Raw genomic sequence first — 25,518 nt, forward strand, 5'->3', positions numbered from 1 at the left:
TCAGTCGATTAAAATATTTAATCGCGATTAATCGCATGATTGTCCATAGTTAATCGCGATTAATCCAAATTAATCGCACATTTTTGATCTGTTCTAAATGTACCTTAGAGGGATATTTTTCAAGTTTTTAATACTCTTATCAACATATGAGTGGACAAATATGCTTTATGCTAATGTTTATTATCATTTGAACAATGACAAATATTCTCATGAATATTAAACACAACAACCTCTGAACATTACAAATATTCACCTCAATTCAACCTGGAACCTCTCTCATACAATAATACAATACAAAGTGTGTGTGTGTGTGTGTGTGTGTGTGTGTGTGTGTGTGTGTGTGTGTGTGTGTGTGTGTGTGTGTGTGTGTGTGTGTGTGTGTGTGTGTGTGTGTGTGTGTGTGTGTGTGTGTGTGTGTGTGTGTGTGTGTGTGATGGATTGTTGGAGCTAAGTGCAACTCAAGGCATATGCTCAAACGGGAGCTGCCTGGACGCTGCAATCATGTTGCGCACTATCCGAGCTGAGTGTGCTGACTTTTCGTACAATGTCCCACTGTCTGGCTTCCTGCATAAAGTCAAGTGCTCGGCGCAGTTGTGTGGAAGGTCTCTCTCTCGCTCGCTCGGGCCACACATACACACACCCTCCCGGTCCTCCCAATAGCCAGTTGGTGCCTGCCGGTGAGCGTGGAAGTGTGGTCTGCTGCAAGCAGGCAGCAGGAGCGGGGCTGTCAGCATCAGCTTGTAGAATGTATTTTAAACTTGATGCTCTCTGAAACTACGGGGCGGCCGAGGAAAAAAAATGCACATGCGTTAATCGCGTCAAAATAATTAGTGACGTTAATTTTGTTTGAGTTAACGCGCTATTAACGCGTTAATAACGCATCATTAACGCGTCATTAACGCGTTATTAACGCGTTATTAGCGCGTTATTAACGCGTTATTAACGCGATGGCTTGCCAGCCCTAATATATATATATTGCTCGCATAAAATCCCCGGGGTTTTTTGCTTTGTATGTCGGGGGCGGGAGATACATGTGATTGGTTGTTGGTTGCATTGCTCGCAAAAAATCCCCAAGCTGTCAGACACGCCCAGTGGCGTTTCTATATGTACAAAAGTGGTGGGGCACAAAAAACTTAGATGTCTATATATAAGCTTCTGCAGTGAGGTTCATGGCTGGTGAGGCACTGGCACTGACTCTTCAGGTTTACAAATATTATATTTTGACCTAAATCAAAATATAATATTATTTTCAAAAGCTTTTTTTGTCTGATGCTTCAATTAATTTTAAACAGACAGTTCAACAGAAGGATACCCACAAAATGTAATTTTATCATTTAAATATTGAATTGTTCTCTCTTAGTAAGATCCCATTTTCAATAAAATTGCGGTCTTACCTTGACTTGAAGATTATGTCAATTTGCCTATCCTTCTGGACAAAAATCGCTATTACTTTTTTGTAAAAGTCCTCCTTATGTTCTTGTAGTTTCAAAAGTCTATCTAATCTAATCAATAGATTTATGATTAGAAAATTATAAAAGTAGGGTAGACATGTGGATATTATCCGGCTGAACAAAACGTTCATTTATCTAACAGGTTTGTTTCCCACAGACCTTATTTGGAGCTATTTTCTAAAATCCTATGGAGAAATATCATTGCTTTTTTGTTGAGGGAAGCCATGCACAGCTTACTTCCGGGTTTTAGGACGCCTCACTGCAGCTCTCTCGTCTCCTCTTCACACACCACACTTTTCGCGGCACACGTACTTACAGCCAATCAGCTCTGAATGATGTGAGATGACGTATGGTGGGGATGGCAGCACTATGCCCCTATGGTCATTATTTTTTTGCCACACACATTAAATAGGAAAATACTCTGCGCATGCGCAGTGTAGTTTTTACAGTCACCATTGACTTAGACAGTAAGAGGGAGGGGCAGGATCGGGTTTTGCCCCACATGGCTCTAAACAGCTCAATAGGCACACACTGTAGACACTAATTAGAAGAACACAGACTAAAACAGCAATGTACAGACGAATCAGATGATTAAACATGATCTTAAAATATATTTAATTAATTTTTAATAAATGTTTTGCATTTTTTTGTAATCATTATTTTTAATACTTTAATGCTGACACTAGGTGGGGCTGTGCCACTGGACACGCCCAGCTCCAAGATTTTCAAGATTTTTGAAAAGCTGCTGTGTGGACGTACCGTTATATGTCTATGGTTCAACCGATCTGGTATCGACAGGCAGCGAGGCTTCGTTTGTCATCGATGACATCACTGACCCAAAACGATACAAGCCTCGAAACATGCTTCACAAAAAGCTTCGGGGATTACTCGACACACGCTCCGAAGCCTCGGCGCAATACGTAACATCACTAGGCTACACCCATACCAAGAAATGGCTTAGCCTCACCATAAAAAATGATGTTAAAGTAAGCAAAATAAAGTCTGCCAACTCGCGCGGAGTAAATTGCACAGACAGCAGTTACAGTAGTAAGATTGATTTCAGTAGCCACTTGTCTGGAAATACCGAAGACCAGAAACGGTTTTGAAAACTTTGTCACGTAGGCCTAGTGATCGTCTTCTCAATAGAACATCTTTGACAATGTCTTCTGGCCAATCAGAATCAAGATAACTGCGTGGTGTTGTTGCAGGAAGTCCCGACGGAGAATACTTTTGCTGTAGTACAGGGGTGCACATAACTGGTACACAGGTTATGTGCGTAATCTGAAATGCGTACTGTCACTTGCGTCACAAAGCACATTTGCGGTGACGTACTTGTGAAGCTTTTCCAGAAGGCGGTTAGATCACCGGACGACAGAGTCGGTCTCCGTGTGCACAGACAAGGCTGCTGTTAACGTCGGTCTGTACCACGGAATTGTGCCAAAACTACGCCAACCGGCTGCGGAGGGAGACTCCCCCCTTCACTGGAGAACTGCGCTAAATCAGCTGATCACAACGTTCACACTCTGTGGTCACGAAGTACGGCCCCTACACACGGCGGCGTACGTTGCCGCTTGGCGGTGGGCGTGTCTTGACCTTGGGGAATCAACGCGAGCAGCCCGACCAACAACCAACCACATGAATGTCCCGCCCCGGACATACAAAGCAAAGCATTCATGCTACATCCATGCTGGCTAAATATACTGTCTATGCTTGCTAGCTGTCCATTCAAAACAAAATACACTGGATATAAACTCCCCAAACAAGCGAAAACCTACCAGTTTCCCCCACTGTCTTTGCCACCTCCCCCCATGCCTGGCTCCTCCGGTTTGTATCCCTGTATGTTCCCTACCGCCACGATCATTTTCTCCTCCTTTTGTTGACATATGGGAAATAACTGCGGTCTGGCTGTCCCAACATACACCCGGTTTGATTGGCTACTGCTTGTACTGTCAGATTTACATACGAGGGATTTGATTGGCTGACGCCTCCGTCGAGGCGGCAAAAGTAGAACATTGCTCTACTTTTGCAGCGAGCACCTCGAGAGAAGCTACGCTTTGCTCCCACAATGCAGTTCGGCAAATCGTGACGTCACAATGGGCAGAAGCGTTGAAGCGGCAACGCACGCCGCCGTGTGTAGGGGCCGGTACTCCACTAGCGCCCCCCCCCCCCCCCCCCTGTCGACTTTCTTGAAGTACTCCCCCGTTGATAGAAATCAACACGTAATGAATTAAGACCCCACGGTTTGATGATTGATACCTATCAAATCATCAAACCGTGGGAAAGTCTTTCATTTTGACACGCAGAAAAATGTTATAATAAACATAGATACTGTATGTTAAATGGATATATCCGCCTTCTTTCATTAATCTTTCCATTCCCACAACAATATACATAAAGAAATGGCATATTTTGGACATAATTCGAATGGTGATTAATCATGATTAATACATTTTTAAGCTGTGATTAATCTGATTAAAATTTGTAATCGTTTGACAGCCCGCCCCTAGTTAAAATGTGTTGTAACTGCGTTACTGAGCATTGTAACGGGTAATATATTACCCACATTTCATTAGTAATGCGTTACATTACTTTGTTACAGCAACAAGTAATACATTACTGTAACTGTTAGTTTTGGAACAAGTTACATCCAACACTGATCCCACACAACACATGGCCCTATTTTTCTCCAGCAGGGACACATACAGTACAGCTTGTCAGCGCCTGTCATAAAGAGTTATATGTTTATTTATAGCTGTAGAGCAGCTGGCAAGTTTAGTTTTTCTAGAAAACAAGCGCAATTAGGGACTGTCTCTGGTGGCCACAGAGCCTCAGAAACGGAAAAAATGAAGACGAGAGCAACTGGTCTTGTTCTCATCTCTGTTTCTAATGAATGGATCCTTGGATACAGTTGCATCAGATGACTCAGAATAGCCTTAAAGGGGTTTCCAGAGATTAAGTGTAGCTCTTCCATAAACTTGCAAGAGACGTTTAAACAACCTTTCAAGCTAGTGGCTCAGTGGTGCTTGATGTGAACATCAGCACAATGACATACTGAATAATTACAAGCAGGTGGCATGTTTACCATGTTTATCATTTAAGAACCTTAAGTTCACTTACAGCTGGAGCAGATTTTAATTAGTTTGGCAGTTTATAGCACCAGATGAAGAGGTTGACGATCACCAAAGTAATAAGAATGACATTGAATTGGCAATCCAGCCAATGGTTGTTGAGACACTGTCAACCAAATTGTGGTGCTACACGAAAAGTCAAGGCAGCAACAAATCATTGGAGTCCATCCTTTGGAGCATGAATGTCCATACAAAATTATATTGCAGTTGTAATTGTTGTTTAGATATAATTGTTTTTACCAAAATGGTGAACTAACTGACAAACATGACTCGAGCATAGCTAAAACTTTTAGTCCCTGAAGATCCATAAACATTGGAGGCTATATTCGCCATAATGCATGTCAATTTAGTTTGGCCCTCCTTGCCTGTTAAAAATGTACGTTTAATCTCAATGCTCCCAATTTAAAATGCAGTCATTCTGTTCAAGCCCCAAAACCCATGCTGATAACATCCCCATGACATCCTTTTGCTTATTTTCTCAAGTGACCTTTAAATATAGAGCTAGCTTTTTTTTTTTAAACATATGCTAATTATACCAATCAAATCAAAATGTACATTTCAAAAGCCACTGCTATAATCAAACAGAGTTTAATGGATGAAAATTGATTAAATACAGATTAATACACAACCCCAGAGTATGTGCATGAAACTTGTGTGAGTCTCGTATGTACCAGTAAAGTGTTGTAGAATGGAAAAAGGCATGCCTAGTAAATGATGTATAACCAGGCAAATGTATACATGTTGTCAATATTCGGCAGATATCCTGTTCTGTATGTACAACACATGTTTTCTTAGTAATAATTGTTTCCCATCAAGATATGCTGTCACAAAACCTGGTAAACTGGTTGTTACAAATATTCAACATAATTGGGGCGATGTTGACATTTGTAAAAAAGTGTTCAGTGTAATAAGTGCTTTGGTTTGAACCAATGTGTTGCTTCTAAGACTTCATTTACAGTTACCTTATGTTGGTGTGCTCTCAACAAGGAGTCCTCTGTAGGATTACTGTGTCATGAAATGTTTCCTGTGTAGATTTTCATTTAAGGAAAACATTACAGGACTTAAGGAAAACGGTGTCCTGTGTTTGTTTACATCCTTTGAAGAGACTGCTTATTTCTTTTCATAGGAGATTAATAATTTTCAATTTCTTTTTTTTAAATGGTTGGGTGTACAGTAAAAGTGAGGTAAACTCTTGCAATCACAACATCTCAGGAGTGGTATAATTTGTATTTCAGACAAATCATACTGACTGTTTATGCCAACACACATGAAAACATCCGGACGACTACATCACAGATAATGGGGGGATTCATTGCAAATAGAGTATTATACTGTACATTCATGGCTCAATATGGTGCCAGTCTTTTAGCTAAAGTATGCAAACATTTACAACTTACACAATGTTTGTTAAGGTAGACAACTTGACAACTCAACTTAAAAAGCGTAGAAGTAAAAAAAACTAAAACCTTGTTGATCGCACCACATGTCGGAGCAAAACATATTTTGAGCTCTGCCGCCTGCTGACTGGAAAATGGAGCTAAATGGACCTGATAGAGTGTCAATACATCATTACCAATATCCCCATCATCATCTTCATCATCAACAGCAGTCATTCTTTTCGTCTTCCTCGTCTCCTTTTTCTTCCGACAATCCATTGAAACCAGCTCAACAAACTGAATCACACTCAAACTAAGACGTAATAACTGAGAAAAACGAAATAAAGAAAAATTGTCACTGTCAAATTTTGCTCCTCGTGGTCAAAAAAAATGTCGTCCATTCATTCCCCAAAATGTCTTTTTCATTTAATTTTTTTGGCAAAGTTACGTAACACCCCCCTCCCCACCAAACCCCTTTTTGTCCGTCCCGTGGTTCAGCCCTCCTCTACCCTTCAGAGTCTGACTGGAGTAGGCGGCGGTCCATCATCGCTGAAGCAGCAGGCTCGCCAATGGGAGCAGGAGTAGGAGTCCACAGAGGCGGGTTTGAAACGTGGCGGCCCCCCTGGCTCGGGTTGCGTCTGGCGAGTAGTCGAATGCTCTATTTCGATGACACTGAACACCGAAACACATCCCGCTCCCTGAGCCACTGATGTCATCACCTAGGGAGACGATTACAGAGAGAGAGGAAACACATTTTGAAGTCCTTTTTCTCATTTTGGTTCAAGAAGGTCGTCCCGTTATTACATGTTTCCAAGTGGCAATCTCTTGATTGGTGACGTTTTGACCTTCATGAATGGAATCAATGTTTGAATTAAGATGATGTGTCATTAGTTAGAAGCCCTTGTTCTGGTTTAACATAAAGAATCAGGCAATAAAATAACCTCATCAAAAACATAACAGAATAGACAAGGTTTGTCACGTATAAAACTGCTTTCAGTGCAATTGTAAGAAGATGACCCACTGGCATCCTGGAAGTCCACGTCATTGCCTTCCATTGCGTTTTTCAGCCTGTTGCTCATGATTTTGAGTTGCATGATCTGCTGCCGGATAGTCATGTCTGGCTTTGTGATGTCCAGCTCCACTTCAGGGTTGTTGATCTGATTGGCCAGGCCGTCACCCATCACCTCTGGAAGGTACCTGATTTGAGGAATGGAGGGATAGGTGAACAATGTCTGGCAACAACAATAGGGCAGATATGGTTTTTAAAAGAAATATGTAAGGGTGTAAGGGAGAGGCTCTGGTTCTTGAAAGGTGTTTTAAGCACAGTTCTATGCCATTATTTGTTTATTTGAAAACAAATGCCTATCTCTGATTGTTGTGTTCAACACTTAGCTGTAATCCAACCACTTAAACATATGTGAGGTGTATGTGTGTGTGTTGGTGGGGGGGGGGTTAAGATCAACATCAAATTATTTTATAACCCATGTATACATAGATAAAGGAGGCTGTGGGGGTGGCGATGACTGCGAGTGTTCTGGATGTGAATCTCGGCAGGATTTAAAACCACTGTATGTGGAAGAAATGTCATGTAATACCACCTTAAAATAGATTAACATTTATTAAAACATTTTAAGAAATAGCCTATTGATTGATATTAAAATAATTTCCCAAATTGGGATCAATAAAGTATCTATCTATCTATCTATCTATCTATTGCATCTTTTCCCACACATAGTATAGAGATGGCCTTCAACGAGAAGAGATCTGGCATGTTTAATAGCGACATTATCAGAATCTAGTTGCTGCCTACTCTTATATTCCTGACCTCAGAAGTGTCTTTAAGTGCTGCAGGACACAGGTTTTCTGTCTGTAATGTCTTGTTGTCTATGTGCTGCATAAATGACACTTGTGAAGAACAGATTACAGACCTTGAAAGTGTATTATTACATGAAAAGGAGTTGTTTGTTTAAAAGCTTTGTTGCATGAACAATGTTAACTTCAACATGGGTTAAAGGATTCTAATCAAAAATGCATAACAGCAAAGAAAAAACAACCTAAAATATTTGAATTAACTTCAGAAGAAATGAATTGTCAAAGTAAGTTTTGGTTACAAGAAAGTATTCTAATGTTGACGTGAAATTAAATGTTATTAGACCCTTTTTTTTAAAGCTGATCCTAGTTGCTATTCTTTTTATTTATTTTTTACTTTCTTTTATTGATTTTTTCACAAGGTAAAATTACACACAAACAAATATTACATTTTAGAAAGAACAGTGGAGACAATCTACATAATATTGCTTGTTTTTTTATGACTCCTTTGTTATGTACCTTAACCATTTTTCCCAGCCCTTAAGAAATGTGTCTTCCATTACTTTCAACTTGTATGTGATTTTTTCCATTATTAGGATATCACCAATAATATTAACCCATTGTCTGTAGCTTGGTGTTTCCGCCTTTAGCCAGTTTTTAGTGATGGCCTTCTTTCCAGCAGCTAGGAGGATATTAATCAGGTATTGATCTCCGACATGTACAGATCCTTCCATATGTCCCGGGTATAATACCAAACAGGTTTGAGGGATTCTATAGCCTAATACCTTGCATATAACAGAGTGTACACAGTCCCAGAAAGGTTGGATATTACTGCAGCTCCAAAACACATGTGTATGGTGAGGTTCCAGATGTTTACAAAGTCTACAGCATGATTGTTGAGTGTTTGTTTGTTTACTATTGATTTTGGGTGTCTAAAAGAAACCAATTTGGTTTTTCCACAGAAATTCTCTCCATCCGTGTGACTGTGTGCATTTTCCACATATAATACCACATCTCATCTGAGATTCTTTTGTTTAGTTCTTGTTCCCATTTAGTTTTTACATAGAGAATCTCTTTTGGCTTCCATCTAGCATGAATACAGGGTAGACACAACTTTGGGAATATCAGCATGGAAAGCTTGTGCAATAATCTTTACAATAGGTTGTATGTCATCTTCATTTTCCTTTTTTGTATAGTAGTCCCTCATTTGCATATATATGTTTTCTAGGTCAAAAATGTTTGTCAGGTCTTGGAAGTTTCTAATTTCTGCCTCCTGGATAACCGTGCATATGGCTGTTAAACCCTTTTCTGTCCATTGCTTGAATGTCATAGCTTCCTGGTTTGAATCCTTTGTCATAGGCTATCCAGTCTAATAGTCCAAGTTCCCTTCCCAATTTCAATTGTTTAATAATAGAATACCATTTTTCTAGTGTAAATGTTGTTATTGGGTCGAGGTCTCCCTTTTCTTTAATATGGGGAGGCATTTCTCTTTGCCCTATGAGTGGTTGAATTGGGGACTCATATGTAAGTATTTCGATGTCCTTCCAGCGGGCTATATAATCGGAGTTGCACCAGTCTATGAGTTGCACCAGTAAATGAGAGGACGTATAGTTGTGCTGCATGATAATATTCCTTTAGGTTTGGAAGTGCCAGTCCCCCTTTTTCTTTAGGCAATTGCAGTGTGGTATATCTTATCCTAGGTCTTTTACTCCCCCATATCAATCTTGATATAAGCTTATCCCAACTTTGGAACTGAATCTGCGGTATCTTAGTTGCTATTCTGTATCTACTTATTGTACGTTGCTTTGGATAAAAAAACATGTAATGTGATGTTTGGACGTTGTAGGGATTTGATGGACATTTTGAAGATTGAGGATCAGGTAAACTAGATGTCACATTTAAAGATTAAATAACTTGTGTGAGGTCAGTCAGGTCAGCAGGTTTCTTCCTCACCTGGCTTTAGTAACCCCGTTCCAGCATTTTTCCTGATTGGCGCCCCCTGCTGCCAGTTTGCTGCAGAGAGCCACAGGGAGCTGGATCCAGTACTGCCGCATCTCCCTCAGCTTACTGGACAGATCGGACACCTGAGGACAAGGAAAATATTTTTTTAATTTCTGGTTATACAATCGAAAACAAATAATTTTAAGTTTTAAATCACATTTAATATCATTTCAAAATGTAACCGGGGCAGAATAGCTATGGTACGTAAAATATATGTAAATCATGAATCAAAATCATTATAATAAAACAAGATATAGCCAGGAATGTATCTGTTTTCTATAAAAAAAACACGATTCATAAACAAAACTAAAAAATCGGTGATTAAACTCATCTCATAATAACCCTTTCATCACTTTTCACTCATTACATCTTTACCTTTAAAACTAAATCCTGCTGTGCCCTAAAATATTTCACGAAAAAGCACATTAAAACAATTTCTATGACTTTATTTTAAATCTTGTCATTCAGAGTGAGACATGTGCGTAGACATATATGATACTTGTATGCGCACAAACCTGCATCTCCAGTCTGAGCCCAGCGGTTGGAGAGGGTTTGTACTCGGATGCGGTCAGAGAGCTGCTCTTTTTCCTCTGCTCGTGAACACTGGGACTTCCTGTTCCTAGTTCACCTGGGTTTCCACATGTCTGGTACACCTACACACACACACACACACACACACACACACACACACACACACACACACACACACACACACACACACACACACACACACACACACACACACACACACACACACACACACACACACACACACGCACGCACGCACACACGCACGCACGCACACACACAGACAGATTTACAGACAGACATCAACACAACGATGCATTGCAACATTTCCGCGATATTGAAAATGTCCACGAGAGGTCACAATACACACGTCTTGCTTGGGGACAGAAATAAACAGACTCTAGAAATATTCCACTATAATACAAATATGAGAATATAACACTGCTGGTATTAAAACAAGGTCAAGAACGCTTATAGCTGCAATTACTGCTTGTCCAATAAATGTGACGGTGATATATAGTTCGGTATAATTATGGCAGCCCAGCAATTTAATAATGCTGCCCAGCAGCCTAATTTGAAGGATACATCTATAAAACCAATACATCTAGTGGTGAGAGGGTGAGCGTGTTGCTGCTGCAGCTTTGCTTCTAATATTCTCAAGGTAAGCCTCCTTCAGACTATCGCTCCTGATATTCTACCGTTTCTCACCCATTTCATCAACACTTTCCAAACAGTCTTAAGGAGGCAAGAGTAAATCCTCTCCTAAAGAAACCCACTCTCAACCCGTCTGATGTTATAAACTACAGGCCTGTCTTTCTACTCCCGTTCCTGTCTAAAACACTTGAACGCGCCGTATTTAAACAACTCTCCTGTTATCTCCATCAGAACAACCTTCTGGATCCGCACCAGTCTGGTTTCAAGGCAGGTCACTCCACAGAAACTGCTCTCATTGCTGTCTCTGAGGAACTGCACACTGCAAAAGCAGCATCCCTCTCCTCTGTCATGATCCTGTTGGACCTGTCTGCTGCATTCGACACGGTGAACCATCAGATACAGACATTGTACATCCAATATATATCTAAACACGCCTTTTCTCCTCCTTGACTCTTTCATGACAAGGCAAGGCAGCACTCCTCAGCTGACAGCGTGCGACAATTGTTTGGAGGTTTTTTCGACCTCGAACGATCAGATTGGATTTAATTGATAGTTTGTGTGGACGACCCCCCCCCCCCCAAAACAGCTCTGCTGTCTTGGCCCCCCTGACCGTGTGTATTGACTTGAGTGACGTAGGATTACAAACGTGCATTCAAGAATGCAGCAGCCTGCTGCTGCGGACGCGGATGAGGAAGTGGATGCTGACAGTCGAACAGCGGAGGAAAAAGTGGATAAAGAAACAGGAAAGAAGGGTGATAATACTGAAATAAAGCACGGCCAAGGAAGGAGTGGAACAACTGAAACTATAAACAAAGATGATAAGTGTGTTAAATGCGACACTGGGGAAAAAGAGCTTATACAGTGCGAACGGTGTGACGAATGGTTTCAAATACCAGAACATACCGGCAGCCATGGGTAAGGCCATAAACAAATTTGCTTCATTACATTGGTACTGCCTATCGTGTGAACCTGCTGCAGTCCAAGCTGCTAGGTTAGCTACCAAGGAACTGTTTAGCCAACTGTCGATAGACAAAACAGCCGAGGCGATTTCGAAAATAGTGTCCCAAAAAGTAGAATGTCTCCTGGCAGACGCAAAGCAGCAGATACACATTTCATATGCCGACACAGTGAAGACCTGGGCAGAAATGACCAAAGCAAGTGAAACATCTGCACCATCAAACTTTAAGAAAATAATGAAAGAAGCTAGAGATGAACAGCTGAAGGAAACAGATGATCGTGAATCCAGAGAGAACAACCTGATCATTTACCAAGCAGATGAAAGTACTGAAGAAACCCCGGTAGAGTTCTTTGACAGTCTTTGTGAAAAAAAAATTGAAATACGGATACTTCAGACCAAACAGGTTATCAGACTAGGAACACAGGCTACCCAGGGCCCCAAACGGAACAGACCATTACAAATTGTACTCAACAACAGGGATGACAAAGAGAACATATTCAAGAATGTGAGGAAACAAAAAAACAGTGAAAACAAGTATCAGAGAATAAGCATTTCAAATGACTACAACAAGGAAGATCGTGAACTCATCAGGAATAAAGTCGAGGAGGCCAAGGCAGCCGATGAGTCAAAAAACTACGTCTTCCGAGTTCGCGGTCCACCCTGGAACCTGCGACTAGTCAAACTAAGAAAGCAAGAATAGATCTCGAACCCATAACCCAATATAGAGAAAACGGACACCCAGCAACCACCAATAACAATGTAATATTGACAACTGAAAACCAATCTGAAATCAGTGACCAAGAAGTGAGTGAAAGCCTGTCAACCATAAATACAACCTCTGTGGATGACTCAGCCAACAACATTGTAGGGACCACAACCAACAGATATAATCAATGGCGAACAATCTTGATCAACTGTGGTGGCGTAAAGGGCAAGACCCCCAACCTGCATGCTCTCATCGATGACACCACCAGATTGCATAATTGGGAATGAGACATGGCTAGATGAAACCATAAAGAATGGTGCGATATTCCCCAAACACTATACTATCTTTAGGAAGGATCGCAATATAAACGGAGGTGGAGTCTTCATCGGCATAAAGGAATGCTTTACAGCAATAAGGATTGCAACCACAGACACAGAAATTGAAATCATGTAGGTCTCGGTCAAGGTTTCCCGAGCGAGCAAAACATTCTACATTGGTAGCTTCTATAGACCACCAAGTGACCATCACACCAAACTGGATGAGCTTTGGAAATCAATTTCTCTATTGCCTGGTGACGCATCAGAAAAAACAATAATTCTAGGTGGTGACTTCAACGCACCTGGTATAGATTGGGAAAATGAACAACCAGGGACAAACATAGCATATATTTTAGACATAGTCAAATAATACTCACTAACACAAGTACAACTCGAGCCTACTCGAAAACAGAACATATTATACATGATATTCACTTCAAATCAAAAGCTCGTGCAAAATGTGCAAACAATACCAGGCATATCAGATCACTGTGCTGTCATGATGGACTCTAGTATACATCCTGTATATACAAAGAAAGCCCAGAGAAAAATTTACAAATTTCAATTAGCAGACTGGGAAGCCATCCAAACTGAGCTGGAAGTGTTCAGCACAGAATTTGTTAGAACAGAAAACCAGCGAACTGTGAATGACAACTGGAATATGCTCAGAGACTAACTGTTTTCACAGATGGATAAGCATATCCCGAACAAGTTCACTACCACACGGCACAATCTGCCCTGGCTCACTCACTGCATGAAACGCCAAATAAAAAATAAAAAGAAGTTATACAACAAAGCCAAGCGATCAGGCAAAACTCGTGATTGGGAAAACTTCCGCAACCAAAAGAAACATGTTCAAAATAACCTTCGCAGTGCACACTGGGACTATATCGAAAACACACTCACCCAGAGTCTTGCTGAAAACAATACCAGACTATTCTGGAAATATGTCAAAGAGTGTGGAGCGGACAACATTGGAGTCTCCCCTATTAGAGAGTGTGAAGACCTCTACAGTAGCAGCAAAGACAAGGCTGAACTCATCAACAAACAATTTCAATCTGTATTTACTAAGGATGATGGTAGCCAGCCCTCTATATCAGGAGATCCAGCCCCGCAGATAGAAGACCTGATCATCACGACTGAAGGAGTGACCAAACTACTGGCAAATATTAAGATCAACAAGGCTAGCGGCCCAGATGGTCTACCCAATCGTATACTCAAAATTCTGGCCCCCCAAATAGGCCCACTGCTCAAGTGCGTATTCACGCAGTCACTGCAAACAGGAAATCTACCTGATGACTGGCTGCAGGCAAATGTTACGCCTATATTCAAGAAAGGGGACCGGCACACCGCTGCAACTTACAGACCAGTTTCTCTGACAGTAGTATGTTGTAAACTCCTGGAACACATAATTTGCAAATACCTGTTGAATCACCTGGAAAGGCATAATATTCTCACCCCATTCCAGTATGGATTTCGGCAAAACCATTCGTGTGAAACTCAACTCCTAGTCACAATGCATGACCTGGCAAAATATCATGACCAGAAATTGCAAGTCGATGTGGCAATCCTTGATTTCTCAAAGGCTTTTGACACGGTTCCACATAAGCGCCTGTTGCTAAAGCTGGCCCACATGGGTATAACCGGCCCAATACTTGATTGGACCATAACCTTTCTCATGCAAAGAAGCCAACAAGTAGTCGTAGAAGGGGTGAAACCTGCGACGCTGTCCCCAGAAACTGAAGGAGACAGCTTTTGTGGCCCTAGAACATTCTAAACTAGAGTACGCCAGCTCGGTCTGGGACCCCTACACTGATAAAGCCAGTGATGCCCTGGAATCAGTACAAAGAAGAGGTGCAAGATTCATTTTTGGAGATTATGAATGGGACAGCAGTGTCACAGAAATGCTCAAGCGGTTGAACTGGGTGGAATTAAGTGAAAGGCGGCGATTGGCTCGTTTGGTTCTCTTCTTCAAGATTGTCCATAACATCTCCGCCATTGATGCATCAATGTACCAGTTAGAAGAAGTGCAACCCGCAGTGCAACCCGCAAAGCCAACTCTTTGAAGATCGAGCACATTTTTGCAACTAGTGACACTCTTAAATACTCCTTCTTTCCGAGAACAATCAGAGAGTGGAACTTGCTACCAGAAGAATCTGTCATCGCAGAAACCGTGGAGTGCTTCCGACAAATTTTAAGAGACATTTAGCGGGGATCATCCATCCCCCACTGAGTGTGATACCTCTGGGTTCTGCTCAGTATTAATCCAGATCCAGATCCAGATCCTCCTTCACACTCTCCAAAAACTTGGAGTTTCAAGCTCTGCACTTTCCCTCCTCACCTCATACCTCAAAGACCGTACCTACAGGGTAACTTGGAGAGGGTCCGAGTCCGACCCTTGTCAATTAACTACAGGGGTCCCTCAGGGCTCTGTTCTTGGTCCCCTCCTCTTCTCCCTGTACACAAACTCGCTCGGATCAGTCATTAGCCCGCATGGTTTTTCATACCACTGCTACGCTGACGACACCCAATTAATTCTGTCCTTTCCCCGCTCAGATACCCAGGTCGTCGCACGCATCTCTGCTTGTCGAGCTGACATCTCTCAGTGGATGTCTGCTCATCACCTCAAGCTCAACCTTGACAAGACTGAACTGCTTTTCCTTCCAGGAAAAGATTGTCCCACTCTTGACCTGACAATCAACATTGGCACCTCTGTTGTTTCCCCGACTCAGACTGCAAGGAATCTGGATGTGACCCTAGATAACAAACTGTCCTTCACTGCAAACATCGCTGCTACAACCAGTTGCTGCAGATACATGGTTTACAACATCAGGAAGATACGTCCCCAGCTGACCCAGAAAGCCACGCAGGTTCTGGTCCAGGCTCTCGTCATCTCACGCCTAGACTACTGTAACTCCCTCCTGGCTGGTCTACCTGCATGTGCCATCCGACCTCTGCAGCTCATCCAGAATGCAGCGGCTCGTCTGGTCTTCAACCTTCCTAAATTTTCCCACACCACTCCACTCCTCCGCTCACTTCACTGGCTTCCGGTAACTGCTAGAATCCACTTCAAGACACTGGTACTTGCGTACCATGCTGCGAATGGATCTGGCCCTTCCTACATCCAGGACATGGTTAAACTGTACGCTCTGCATCAGCCAAACGACTCGCTGCACCCTCGCTGCGAGGGGGACCCAAGTTCCCATCAGCAAAAACATGTGGGTTTGCTATCCTGGCTCCAAAATGGTGGAATGAGCTCCCCATTGACAGGACAGCAGAAAGCCTGCACATCTTCCGGCGCAGACTGAAAACTCATCTCTTTCGACTCCACTTCGAGCGATAGAATTACTAACAAAGAACTGCTAACAGAGCACTTATACTAATAAAGGACTGGCTTATCTATAGCCAGTTGAGTAGCACTTGAAATGTTTGGCTCTATGAAACCGGATGTCCTTATATGATTCTGTTTTCTTCAAGGTTGTGTCTTCCTGGTTGAATGTACTTGTTGTAAGTCGCTTTGGATAAAAGCGTCAGCTAAATGCAATGTAATGTAATGTAATGTAAGCACTCCTTGAAGATAGTAAATGTGAAATTGCACACTCCTCAATTATATTTACCAAGGGAACAATCTAATAAACAGTTGAAAGGTGTCACTAATAATTCTAAGGGAACAGGATTGCAGACATAAACTAGAATTACACTGGAGAGGGAAATATATATTCTCCCATTTTCCCCATTAAACTGTGGGTTTTCTCGATGTGAGGGTCAAAGGACAGAGGGTGTCGTATTGTCATACTGATATTCTGTACAAACTGTGAAGACCACTGAGACAAATATATAAATAAACATTGATTGATTGATTGATTGATTGATTGATTGATTGATTGATTGATTGATTGATTGATTGATTGATAGTGAGTGATCAGACAAAGTAAGGTGTCTTACCTTGTCTGTGAATTTGTCCAGGTTTTCCTGCAGGAAGTGAACAGCCTCATATATTCGAGCAGGGATAGAGGAGAGAACCACATCGAGGCTTGGCTCCGTGCTGAAGCTAGAGGCCACCTGGATCATGGTGTCTGAATGGAAGAAATAGGAAGAGACATATTTTTGGATAAATTCAGAGGTTTTTTGGGAACAATACTAGATTAGTCTCAAGTCTCTTTGGTCACAAAATAGTATAAGTGACCAAGTGCCACATAAGAAGGACTCTGCACTGTACTAGTGGTTATTGTACAAGGCCTTATTGGGGCTTATTACTTCACATTATTTATTTTTTGACTTTCAAAATTATCTTTTAAATTGAAAAACATCATATGTGTAATTCGTGGCACAATTCAAACGGGATCGAAAGATAATCTCTTTCTCTCTCCATTGACTTCAATACATCATTTTTTCGAAATAAGGTCCCATGGAGGTCCACCGGAAGGGGAGGGACTTCGCCACTCTATACACAGCGACAGAACTGATTACCCAAGATCCTCAGCTATGGTTTAAGCTCGCTGATTGGATGTTTTAGCCGCAATGCATGTAGGGATATGGTGTGTTCATGCCATATCAAATCCGAAAAACTTTTTTTTTAAAAGAAAATAATACTTTAGTGTTTTTGCTTTTCTCTTTGAAAGTCATCACATAACGGCATTGTAATACACGGTTCGGCTGCATTACATATTACAGATCTGCCGTAGTTCTTTATTTATAGAGCCCTGATGAGAAGACCTTTGGAAAAACTGGAAGAAATGCCGCCGAAACTGAATACTTGACGTGGATCATAAATATATCAACAATTAAACAACATCTTCAATTTCTCTTCACATAATACGTCTCCTTGCAGTATCAACACTAATTCGGCAGACTTTTACATTTGATCTAATTCGTAGATAGGTTATATTTACAACATAACGGTGCACAGCTGATATAAAAGGACTTGTAGTTTTTAAAGATATTACTGATTTTCTTTGAATATAAGAATGTAAATACTGAGTCTGAAATAATATAGCAATATGCTGTAAAATTATGTGAAAGCATGAATAAAACTACACATCTTCAGATGTCGTACATACATAAGTGTCCAACACTAATAAAGCATGTTATTGAATTATTGTTTTTATGTGTTATATTTGATGAAAAAAATATTAAGAGTACATACTTTCATAGGGGGAAAGTAGGTCAATGATAGAAATATAGAATATAAAAAATAAATAAGATACTATAAGTGATCTCTACAATAAAACAGTTTAGTGCAGGATGTACAAAGATATTAATAGGAGGATGTGCAAAACAGAAAAACGAATTAACCTTTATTTAAACATTAAATAATACTTTAGATTAAGGTCTTCTTTTTTTGGGGGTATCAAAAAAAATATTAAGCCTGACAAAGTACTTAACGTCTAATATATTGCTTTCCTGCTATGTTAACTATGTTGAAGCACTTATTTTAACTGATATTATACATATGAATTATACTCTTATGTATGTAGATAGTATAAGAAATGTGCAGAATATGACAGTTTAATGGTGGAGGTATACACACATATTGATAGATGTCTTGTAATGCACTGTTGAGGAACCTCAGCTGCGACCCAAGTTTTTTATTCATTGCATAACTACACCATAGTTGTGTATATGATATGTCAATAAACCTTATAAAATCTTGAAATCTTGAAAGGGATGTGACAAGTAGCCATTATACAGTCTTTAATTAATTATCAGTAGAGAATAACGAGTATCGAATATACTTTATTACTCGTTTCCATTCATGTCAATTGCAGATACATGTTTAGTCTTCTCAAGCACCAACTATCAAATATCTCTCCTGATTGTTGGCACTTGACAATCACCTTCCCTGAATTTTACTCAGGTGTAACTAAAGTCTGCTTTAAGGGTTGTTTATATTTCACATCATTAATCAGAATCTGCAAAGTAACTCAAATAAATGTAGTGGAATAAAAATACCAGGTTAACCTCTGAATTGTAGTGGAGTAGAATTACAAAGTAACATGTGGGTATATATTAATGCTGAGCATTATGGACACAAGCGATTTTCACCCATTTATTAATTATATGTTTTACATTTGATAACACCAATGTGTTTAATACTGGAAACTTCTAATTGTGGGAAAAATTAAAACGTTCAGTAGAGCCGTCCCATAGAACATTTTGCAAAACACAATAGCCAGCATGTATAGTTCTGGGGGGGCGTTCGATTCCAGTTTTGGATAGTCTGGCGTGGTTTTGTTCCATTTCAAACAGCTGGCGTAACCTTGGCGCACTGCCACTCCAATATCCAATCCCAGAGCTTGAAGATTAATCACAGGGACAGTAGTCCTAAACGATAGCTGGGGATTATGGGTAGTGTAGTGTCTTTGGCCATCCTAAACTCAGAAATGTTTTTCGGATTTGATATGGCATTAACACCATATCCCTACATGCATTGCGGCTAAAACATCCAATCAGCGAGGGAAAATCGTGTTGGTGAACACGAATTAATAGATTAAATGTCGTGACTATAACACGAAATGCAGTGAGACTGGGTTGAAATACGCCATAAGCAGAGGGCAAATATTTTTAGCTGGAAAAAAGGGAAGGCATGAACATTGTTCAAATCTTATCAAAATATATCATGCAGGGATGTGATAAATAAAATGAAACATGATTCAAATGATTCAATCCCATGGCCCAAAATGACTACCAGTGTCTCTTCAAAGACATCAAACTCCATTGAAAAAAAACTGTAATTTTAGCACGCAGAACACAGGAGTTGCTGCCAGGATAGTTGGGTATGTTGTGTAATTGTGTGAATCCAAACTAACCAAACTTTGATTTGCATGCTGTCACACTGACTATAGATAAGTAACTCATACAACCCCACTTCACCCATCCAAACCACCCCTTCCATCTCTGAGTCTCACCTATAAGGTTCTGCCACTCCGGGTCCAGGTCAGCTTGGTTGGCCAGGCAGCCCTTCATGACGTTGGAGCAGTAGTTGGAGCAGGGTTTGAGGGAGGCCGTGCCGCGGCAGTGGGGGCAGTACACCAGTTTCATCAGGGCCTTCGTACACTCTGGACTCAGATGAACCTGGAGAGGTTAGAAAAAAAAATATTAGTATCATCAGAGTCAGTAGTGAAAGAAGGGCATTTAATACTGCAAGAGTATGCTTTACTACAGTCCCGATTCTTCTTCTATCCCTTTAATGCACTGTTGATATGCACAGTAGTACATTGTGGTTGTTTAGCTCTTTCCTTCTCCTTTCCATTGGAGACTTTTCTCCATAAGGGACATGTACACACATGTACAGCTTAAGGAACATGATGAACAGTAGAGGGCAGTATTGTAAAATGATATGGGACACAAGAGAACAGAAAAGCTGTGATGGCCTTCCTTATCTTCATACAGTCCAGGGTTTCTGTTACACTGTCAGCTTCTGAGTCGTGAAAGGTGTCCAGTTCAACAGTGGAATTTTTTTTAACAACTATCCTGCAGAGATGTTATAGACGGACACCTCTAAGAAGGGGGGAAGGTAGTAGAGGTATTACACCATGTATGATAGCAAGATGTAAGATCCAGTTTTGCTTACTATTGTAAAAGCATGCTATGCAGTTTTTCATATTTGAAGGCATATTCTGACCAGCCTTCATGCATTTATTTCTGTGCAGTTTGAAAATCAGTCCACCAACTAGAGTTTTATGTAATCCATCACTGTCGACATCAAGTCTGCATTCATTTGTGTCATGATAGTACATCACGGTTGTGCTGAAGTAACAAGTCTGCCCTCATGACAATGGTGTAGCTATTATCAAGCAGATTTAAATAGAATCGTATTTATGCCTGCCTGGTACTGTAAGGATATTCACATTTATGCATGATAGAACAAGCACCCAGTCACATCAGTCACTTGTCTCTGAATGTTGGGAAATAACTGCATTGAGAGCTAGATAAACATCCTCATACCCATGTTTGACAGCAAACTGTAGTCGTCAAAATGATAGCTTTGTTCTGATGGCAACGTCTGGAGCTTAATTTTCTGATTTTTTTAGGGTGGAGACATTTTTATCTGACAGTTTTGGTGTGACAAACATTCATCCATCATATCTGATTTCCTAGGAAGCAGCCTAGCAGTTCTTTCAAACAGACATGATTTTCTGTAAATAATACACAAACTCTCATCAAAAACTCATCCTGTCTCTCTCGGTCTGACTCGCTCTTTCTCTGTTTACGTCTTATGTACACACACACACACACACACACACACACACACACACACACACACACACACACACACACACACACACACACACACACACACACACACACACACACACACACACACACTCTTCACCCTAAAATTAAAGATTCCCGGGACCTCCATTATGTCCCCATAAGGGAGGCGAGTCCCCACACGTGACTGTGTAAACAGATGTAGGTCCCCACAAGCAGGGCCGTATCCAGGATTTCCTAAATACCGAGGTCCAAACATGCTAGGGGGGTTCAGGGAATTCCCCCCCGAGATTTTGGGGATTTTCAGGATCTAGTTAAGTGCTTTTTAAGTCCTGTGGGGGGTCACACATTGGATAATATATTGATTTCAAACCATGTCAGTGGCCTGACAATGTCAGCATCAATTATTTTTGAAAGTGTAATACATAATAAGAATCAGTTGATTGTTACTATTAATGATCTGGACATGCAGAAGAGGCTAAAATGATCACAAAACATTGTCAACATTCATTTTCCATGTCTCTCTCCTTTCCATAACCTGCCCCCTCTCTTCCATCTTATTTAGTCTCTCTGTCTTCTTCCTGTTCATTACTCTCTCTGTCCTCTACTCTTTCTCTTTGTTCAATCTCTCCCTTGTTGTTTACTTTTTGCTCCTCCTCACTTGTCGCTCCTGCCAGTGAATTAAAAGCAATTCAGCAGTTTAGTTAATTTCACAGGTTTGTTTGCATTGTTTTTTTTATTTAAATCTGTTTTGTTTGATTCTCAAAAGAGAACAAAGATGTAAGAAAATTGTGTTTTATACAATTGTATGTTATTATGACATCATAACTGCAATAGATGTATGTTGTTTAAAAAATATGCCTATTGTAAATGAAGACTATTGTTATAGATATATAGATAGATAGATGGGGTTATTAAGCCTACATTCTTCTGTCCGACTGTACCTGCAGTTCCTCCCTGACTTCCATCTCTTTCTCTCTCTCTCTCTCTTTCTCTCTGCCTGTCCTGTCTCTCTCTCTTACCAAAGCTGAGCTTCGACTGACGTAGTCTTTTCATTATATCTGAGTCAGTGTAAAAAGAAAACAATACAATGTTATATCTTCAATGTTTACTCAAATTGAAATGAAAGAAAAGCATTACAACGTTTGTTAAAAGGTAATCCTTCTGACATTGGATGAATGAAATTAACTTTAGCTCTCTAGCTAGTTTATTCACGCAATTTAAACCAAAGTATAGCCTATAGCTGCAATATTAGTTAGTGTGCATGTTGTCGGACGTCCACTGACTAACGTAGAGCGTTCACACAGGATCTGCTGGTCATATGATGTCCTGATGAACAGAAACACAAGCAGCCCGCTGGACTCAGATCTCTAGATACTTCATCACTCCTCCGCTGCTCCGGTACAAGTCCGGTCTGCGGTGGTGTGTTGATACCATAGACTGTATATATAAATGGACGTAGTATCCGTGACGTCACCCATAGGATTCTGCAGAGTTGCTGTGAAGCCCTTAGTAGGCGGAGTCGGCCACTAACGGCTCGACTGTGACGTCAGAGTCTAATCCCGCCTGCTCCAAATAAGGGCAAAGAGGCGGAGCCGAGGCGGGACCTGCTGCCTCCGAACTGGAAGTAAACAGAGCTAGCTCAGGCTAAGAAGCTAAGCTAACATGAAATACATGCATACCAAGTTACTGCTAACAGTGTAGTTCCCCTATATATAAACGTTACATTCATAATCAAATGAGACAATCTGCAAGAGAATTAGCTATATTTTGTTATTCTTAATGCTTGTCATTCACACGTTGAGAAAAGACGGACTCCACCGCCCGGACCTAACGGAGCCGCAGGGGGCTAGCTCCGGGACACCGGCTGGAGCTAGCCCCCTGCGGCTCCGTTAGCTCCGGCGGCCACCACTGGGATAATTGGGTCCCCTATTAACATTTGCTCCCGTTTAGCATTATGGGCGTCATAGCCATAGACTATAAAAGTCTTACCCAAGGCTGAATCATAAACTAAAATGTATATGTATGCATAAAGGGTTACGTCCTTAGCTGGCTAATAAGTAACAAGCTAAGCTACCAAGCACACAAACACCTGCGAACGGGGTTAACATGTATAATATTATCATTTCAGACTTCTTGGAAGTTCTGTTACTACATTCAAGCGCACAGCACGACATTTGAATTGTCTGGTATTTGTAACAATATTCCCTAAAAGGCACAATCACCACGAACACGGCTAAAGCTAAAGGGTCAAGTACAGTACTATGACTAACTAACGTTGTAGCAGAGTGGACAAGTTGCTGTTAGCTGACAGTGAGGCATGTACGTGTCCATCAACGTGACCACGCCCTAATTTATGCAAAAACGTTAAGACCTAATATAAATAAAAGGGTCGTGTTAGAAAACAATTCACTCACAGATTCATAATCATGAAGGTGGAATCTAACTATATTGATAATAATATTTATTTCATCCATGGGTAGAAACATGTTTTTTTCTGCTGTAAAGTTGGGCATTTTAACATGGGGGTCTATGGAAATTGCTCCTTTCTGCAGCCAGTCCCTAGCGGCCCATGTATGAACTGCAGTGTGTGGCACTTCCGTATTGGCTTCCCGGCTGTTCCCCAGAGTTTGCTGCTTGGTTGATACATGTCATCTTCTTCTGTTTGCTTTAACAGAGGCTACGTAGTTATGCAGCGCCCCCATCGTCAGTAAATGGAAGTACTACAAAGAACCCCGTTTAGTGCAATTATTTCACAAGTTTTGTTATATACACAGCTCGAAAAATATTACCGAGGTCCGGACCTCGGTGACCTCAATGGTAGATACGGCCATGCCCACAAGGATAGTAATGCTAGGCAACACAAACACACACAGACTCTCACCTGGGAGACCTTCCTGACCACCTCTCCGCTGATGATCAGCCCCTGGACAAACGACCTGGCTGTGACAAAAGCACGGATCAGCTTCGCCTTCATGTCCCGCGGGACGTCACCAAATGGCCGCAGCGTCTCCTGTTGCTTAGCAACACATTCAAGATAGTCGTCTGACAGGGTGACCTGCGAGAGGTGACAGGGAGGGGAAATGAAGATGTTATTAGTTATTTTGTTTTTGCCTGCTACAAAGGTCACCGGCCAGGAACATTGTGATTACATAAGCCTTGTAGTTTAACAAAGTATGGCACTATAAGAGATTCAGAAATGCATCTACTCTCCATGCCACTGGTTATCCATTTAAAAATAATAAAATATGAGGATTCAAGACAGGTGATGGGTCTAAAAATGTAACTTTTGGAAAATTATTTTCCTTATGAGTCAGAAATAAAGCAGGAACTGAAGAGAGGGAGAACTGTTAGCAGCTGAATGGATCAGGAGAACTATTTCACCAAATCCTTTAATCGTGTCGATTAACATTTCAAGCACTTCCATTTGAATATAATTTGGTCTATTTCACATGATCGTTATCAAGATTTTATTAAATATCCAAAACAGAGGCCATAATGTGAACACGTATTTAGAAGGTCACTCTGGTTTCTGCTTTACTATTTAAATTATTATCTTTTCATCATCCTGTACATCACCAGTCCCTTTTTCATAATGTGGCATAATGTCTTCTACTTTCACTTCTTCACTCACATCTGTAGGAGCAGAGATTTTAAAGGTGCGCTCCAGGAGTTGGGACCAGAACTCAGTGAGGGTCTCGTCCAGGTTGAGAGCGGAGCCCCTGTAGTACTGTCGCAGGTCGGTGTAGAGATCTGCGTAGAGACGCGTGTTCTGGGAGTACAGGGGGCCGAGTGGAGACAGCACCTCCTGCAGGGAGCGCTCAGAGCGGCCGTGCAGCTCAGTGAAGTAGGCTGGAGGAGGCGAGAAGAGAGAGAGGGACAAAGGAAAGACAGAAGGAGAGGAGAAGAAAACAACAACAATAGAGATGAGGAAAGGGGTTGTTTCTTCACAGTATTTATTTGTTCTGTCTACCTGACTGTTGTAGGTCAAGCATTCACTCCGTTTAACTCAGTGTTTGCCTTCACAAACTCCTACACCTGGTGAATCCTGTATATATTGGTGCTACTGTAGGTGTGTAGCGTACAGTGGGTTTATTACACTGTTTCCTCTGTAAACATCACTAAGAAAGTGGAGAGACAGTGAAGTTGTTTACCGTAAAACTAAAACTCTCTGTACAGCTGAGAGACGGATGATTATTCTCTGTGAGATTTTCGATATGTGCGTCCCCTTTTACTTTACACACACTGATTTGATTCATTGTTAGTGAAAAAATATGGATTAATGCAGTATCATTTTATTTTGTAGAAATGTATCCAATAACTAGCAATTTCAATTCTTATGGAGGATAATTAATCCAATCCAACTTTATTTATAT

The 25,518-nt window shown here is 41.0% G+C and overlaps 1 protein-coding gene across 1 annotated transcript in view; it reads right to left on the reverse strand.

Annotated features, from left to right (window-relative positions):
• Positions 1-5,151: 5,151 nt before the first annotated feature.
• gpc1a (glypican 1a) overlaps positions 5,152-25,518 on the reverse strand; it is a 53,933-nt gene continuing 33,566 nt past the window's right edge. The window contains exons 3-10 of the mRNA XM_034080483.1: positions 24,777-24,994; positions 24,027-24,200; positions 19,837-20,002; positions 16,874-17,004; positions 10,281-10,418; positions 9,718-9,848; positions 6,977-7,152; positions 5,152-6,674 (exon numbers count right to left, since the gene is read on the reverse strand). Coding sequence (XP_033936374.1) covers positions 6,499-6,674; positions 6,977-7,152; positions 9,718-9,848; positions 10,281-10,418; positions 16,874-17,004; positions 19,837-20,002; positions 24,027-24,200; positions 24,777-24,994 — 1,310 coding nt within the window. The 3' untranslated portion in view covers positions 5,152-6,498. The remainder of the gene's footprint in view (positions 6,675-6,976; positions 7,153-9,717; positions 9,849-10,280; positions 10,419-16,873; positions 17,005-19,836; positions 20,003-24,026; positions 24,201-24,776; positions 24,995-25,518) is intronic.

This window comes from Pseudochaenichthys georgianus, chromosome 4 (genome assembly GCF_902827115.2).
Source record: "Pseudochaenichthys georgianus chromosome 4, fPseGeo1.2, whole genome shotgun sequence".
NCBI classification, from domain to species: Eukaryota; Metazoa; Chordata; class Actinopteri; order Perciformes; family Channichthyidae; genus Pseudochaenichthys; species Pseudochaenichthys georgianus.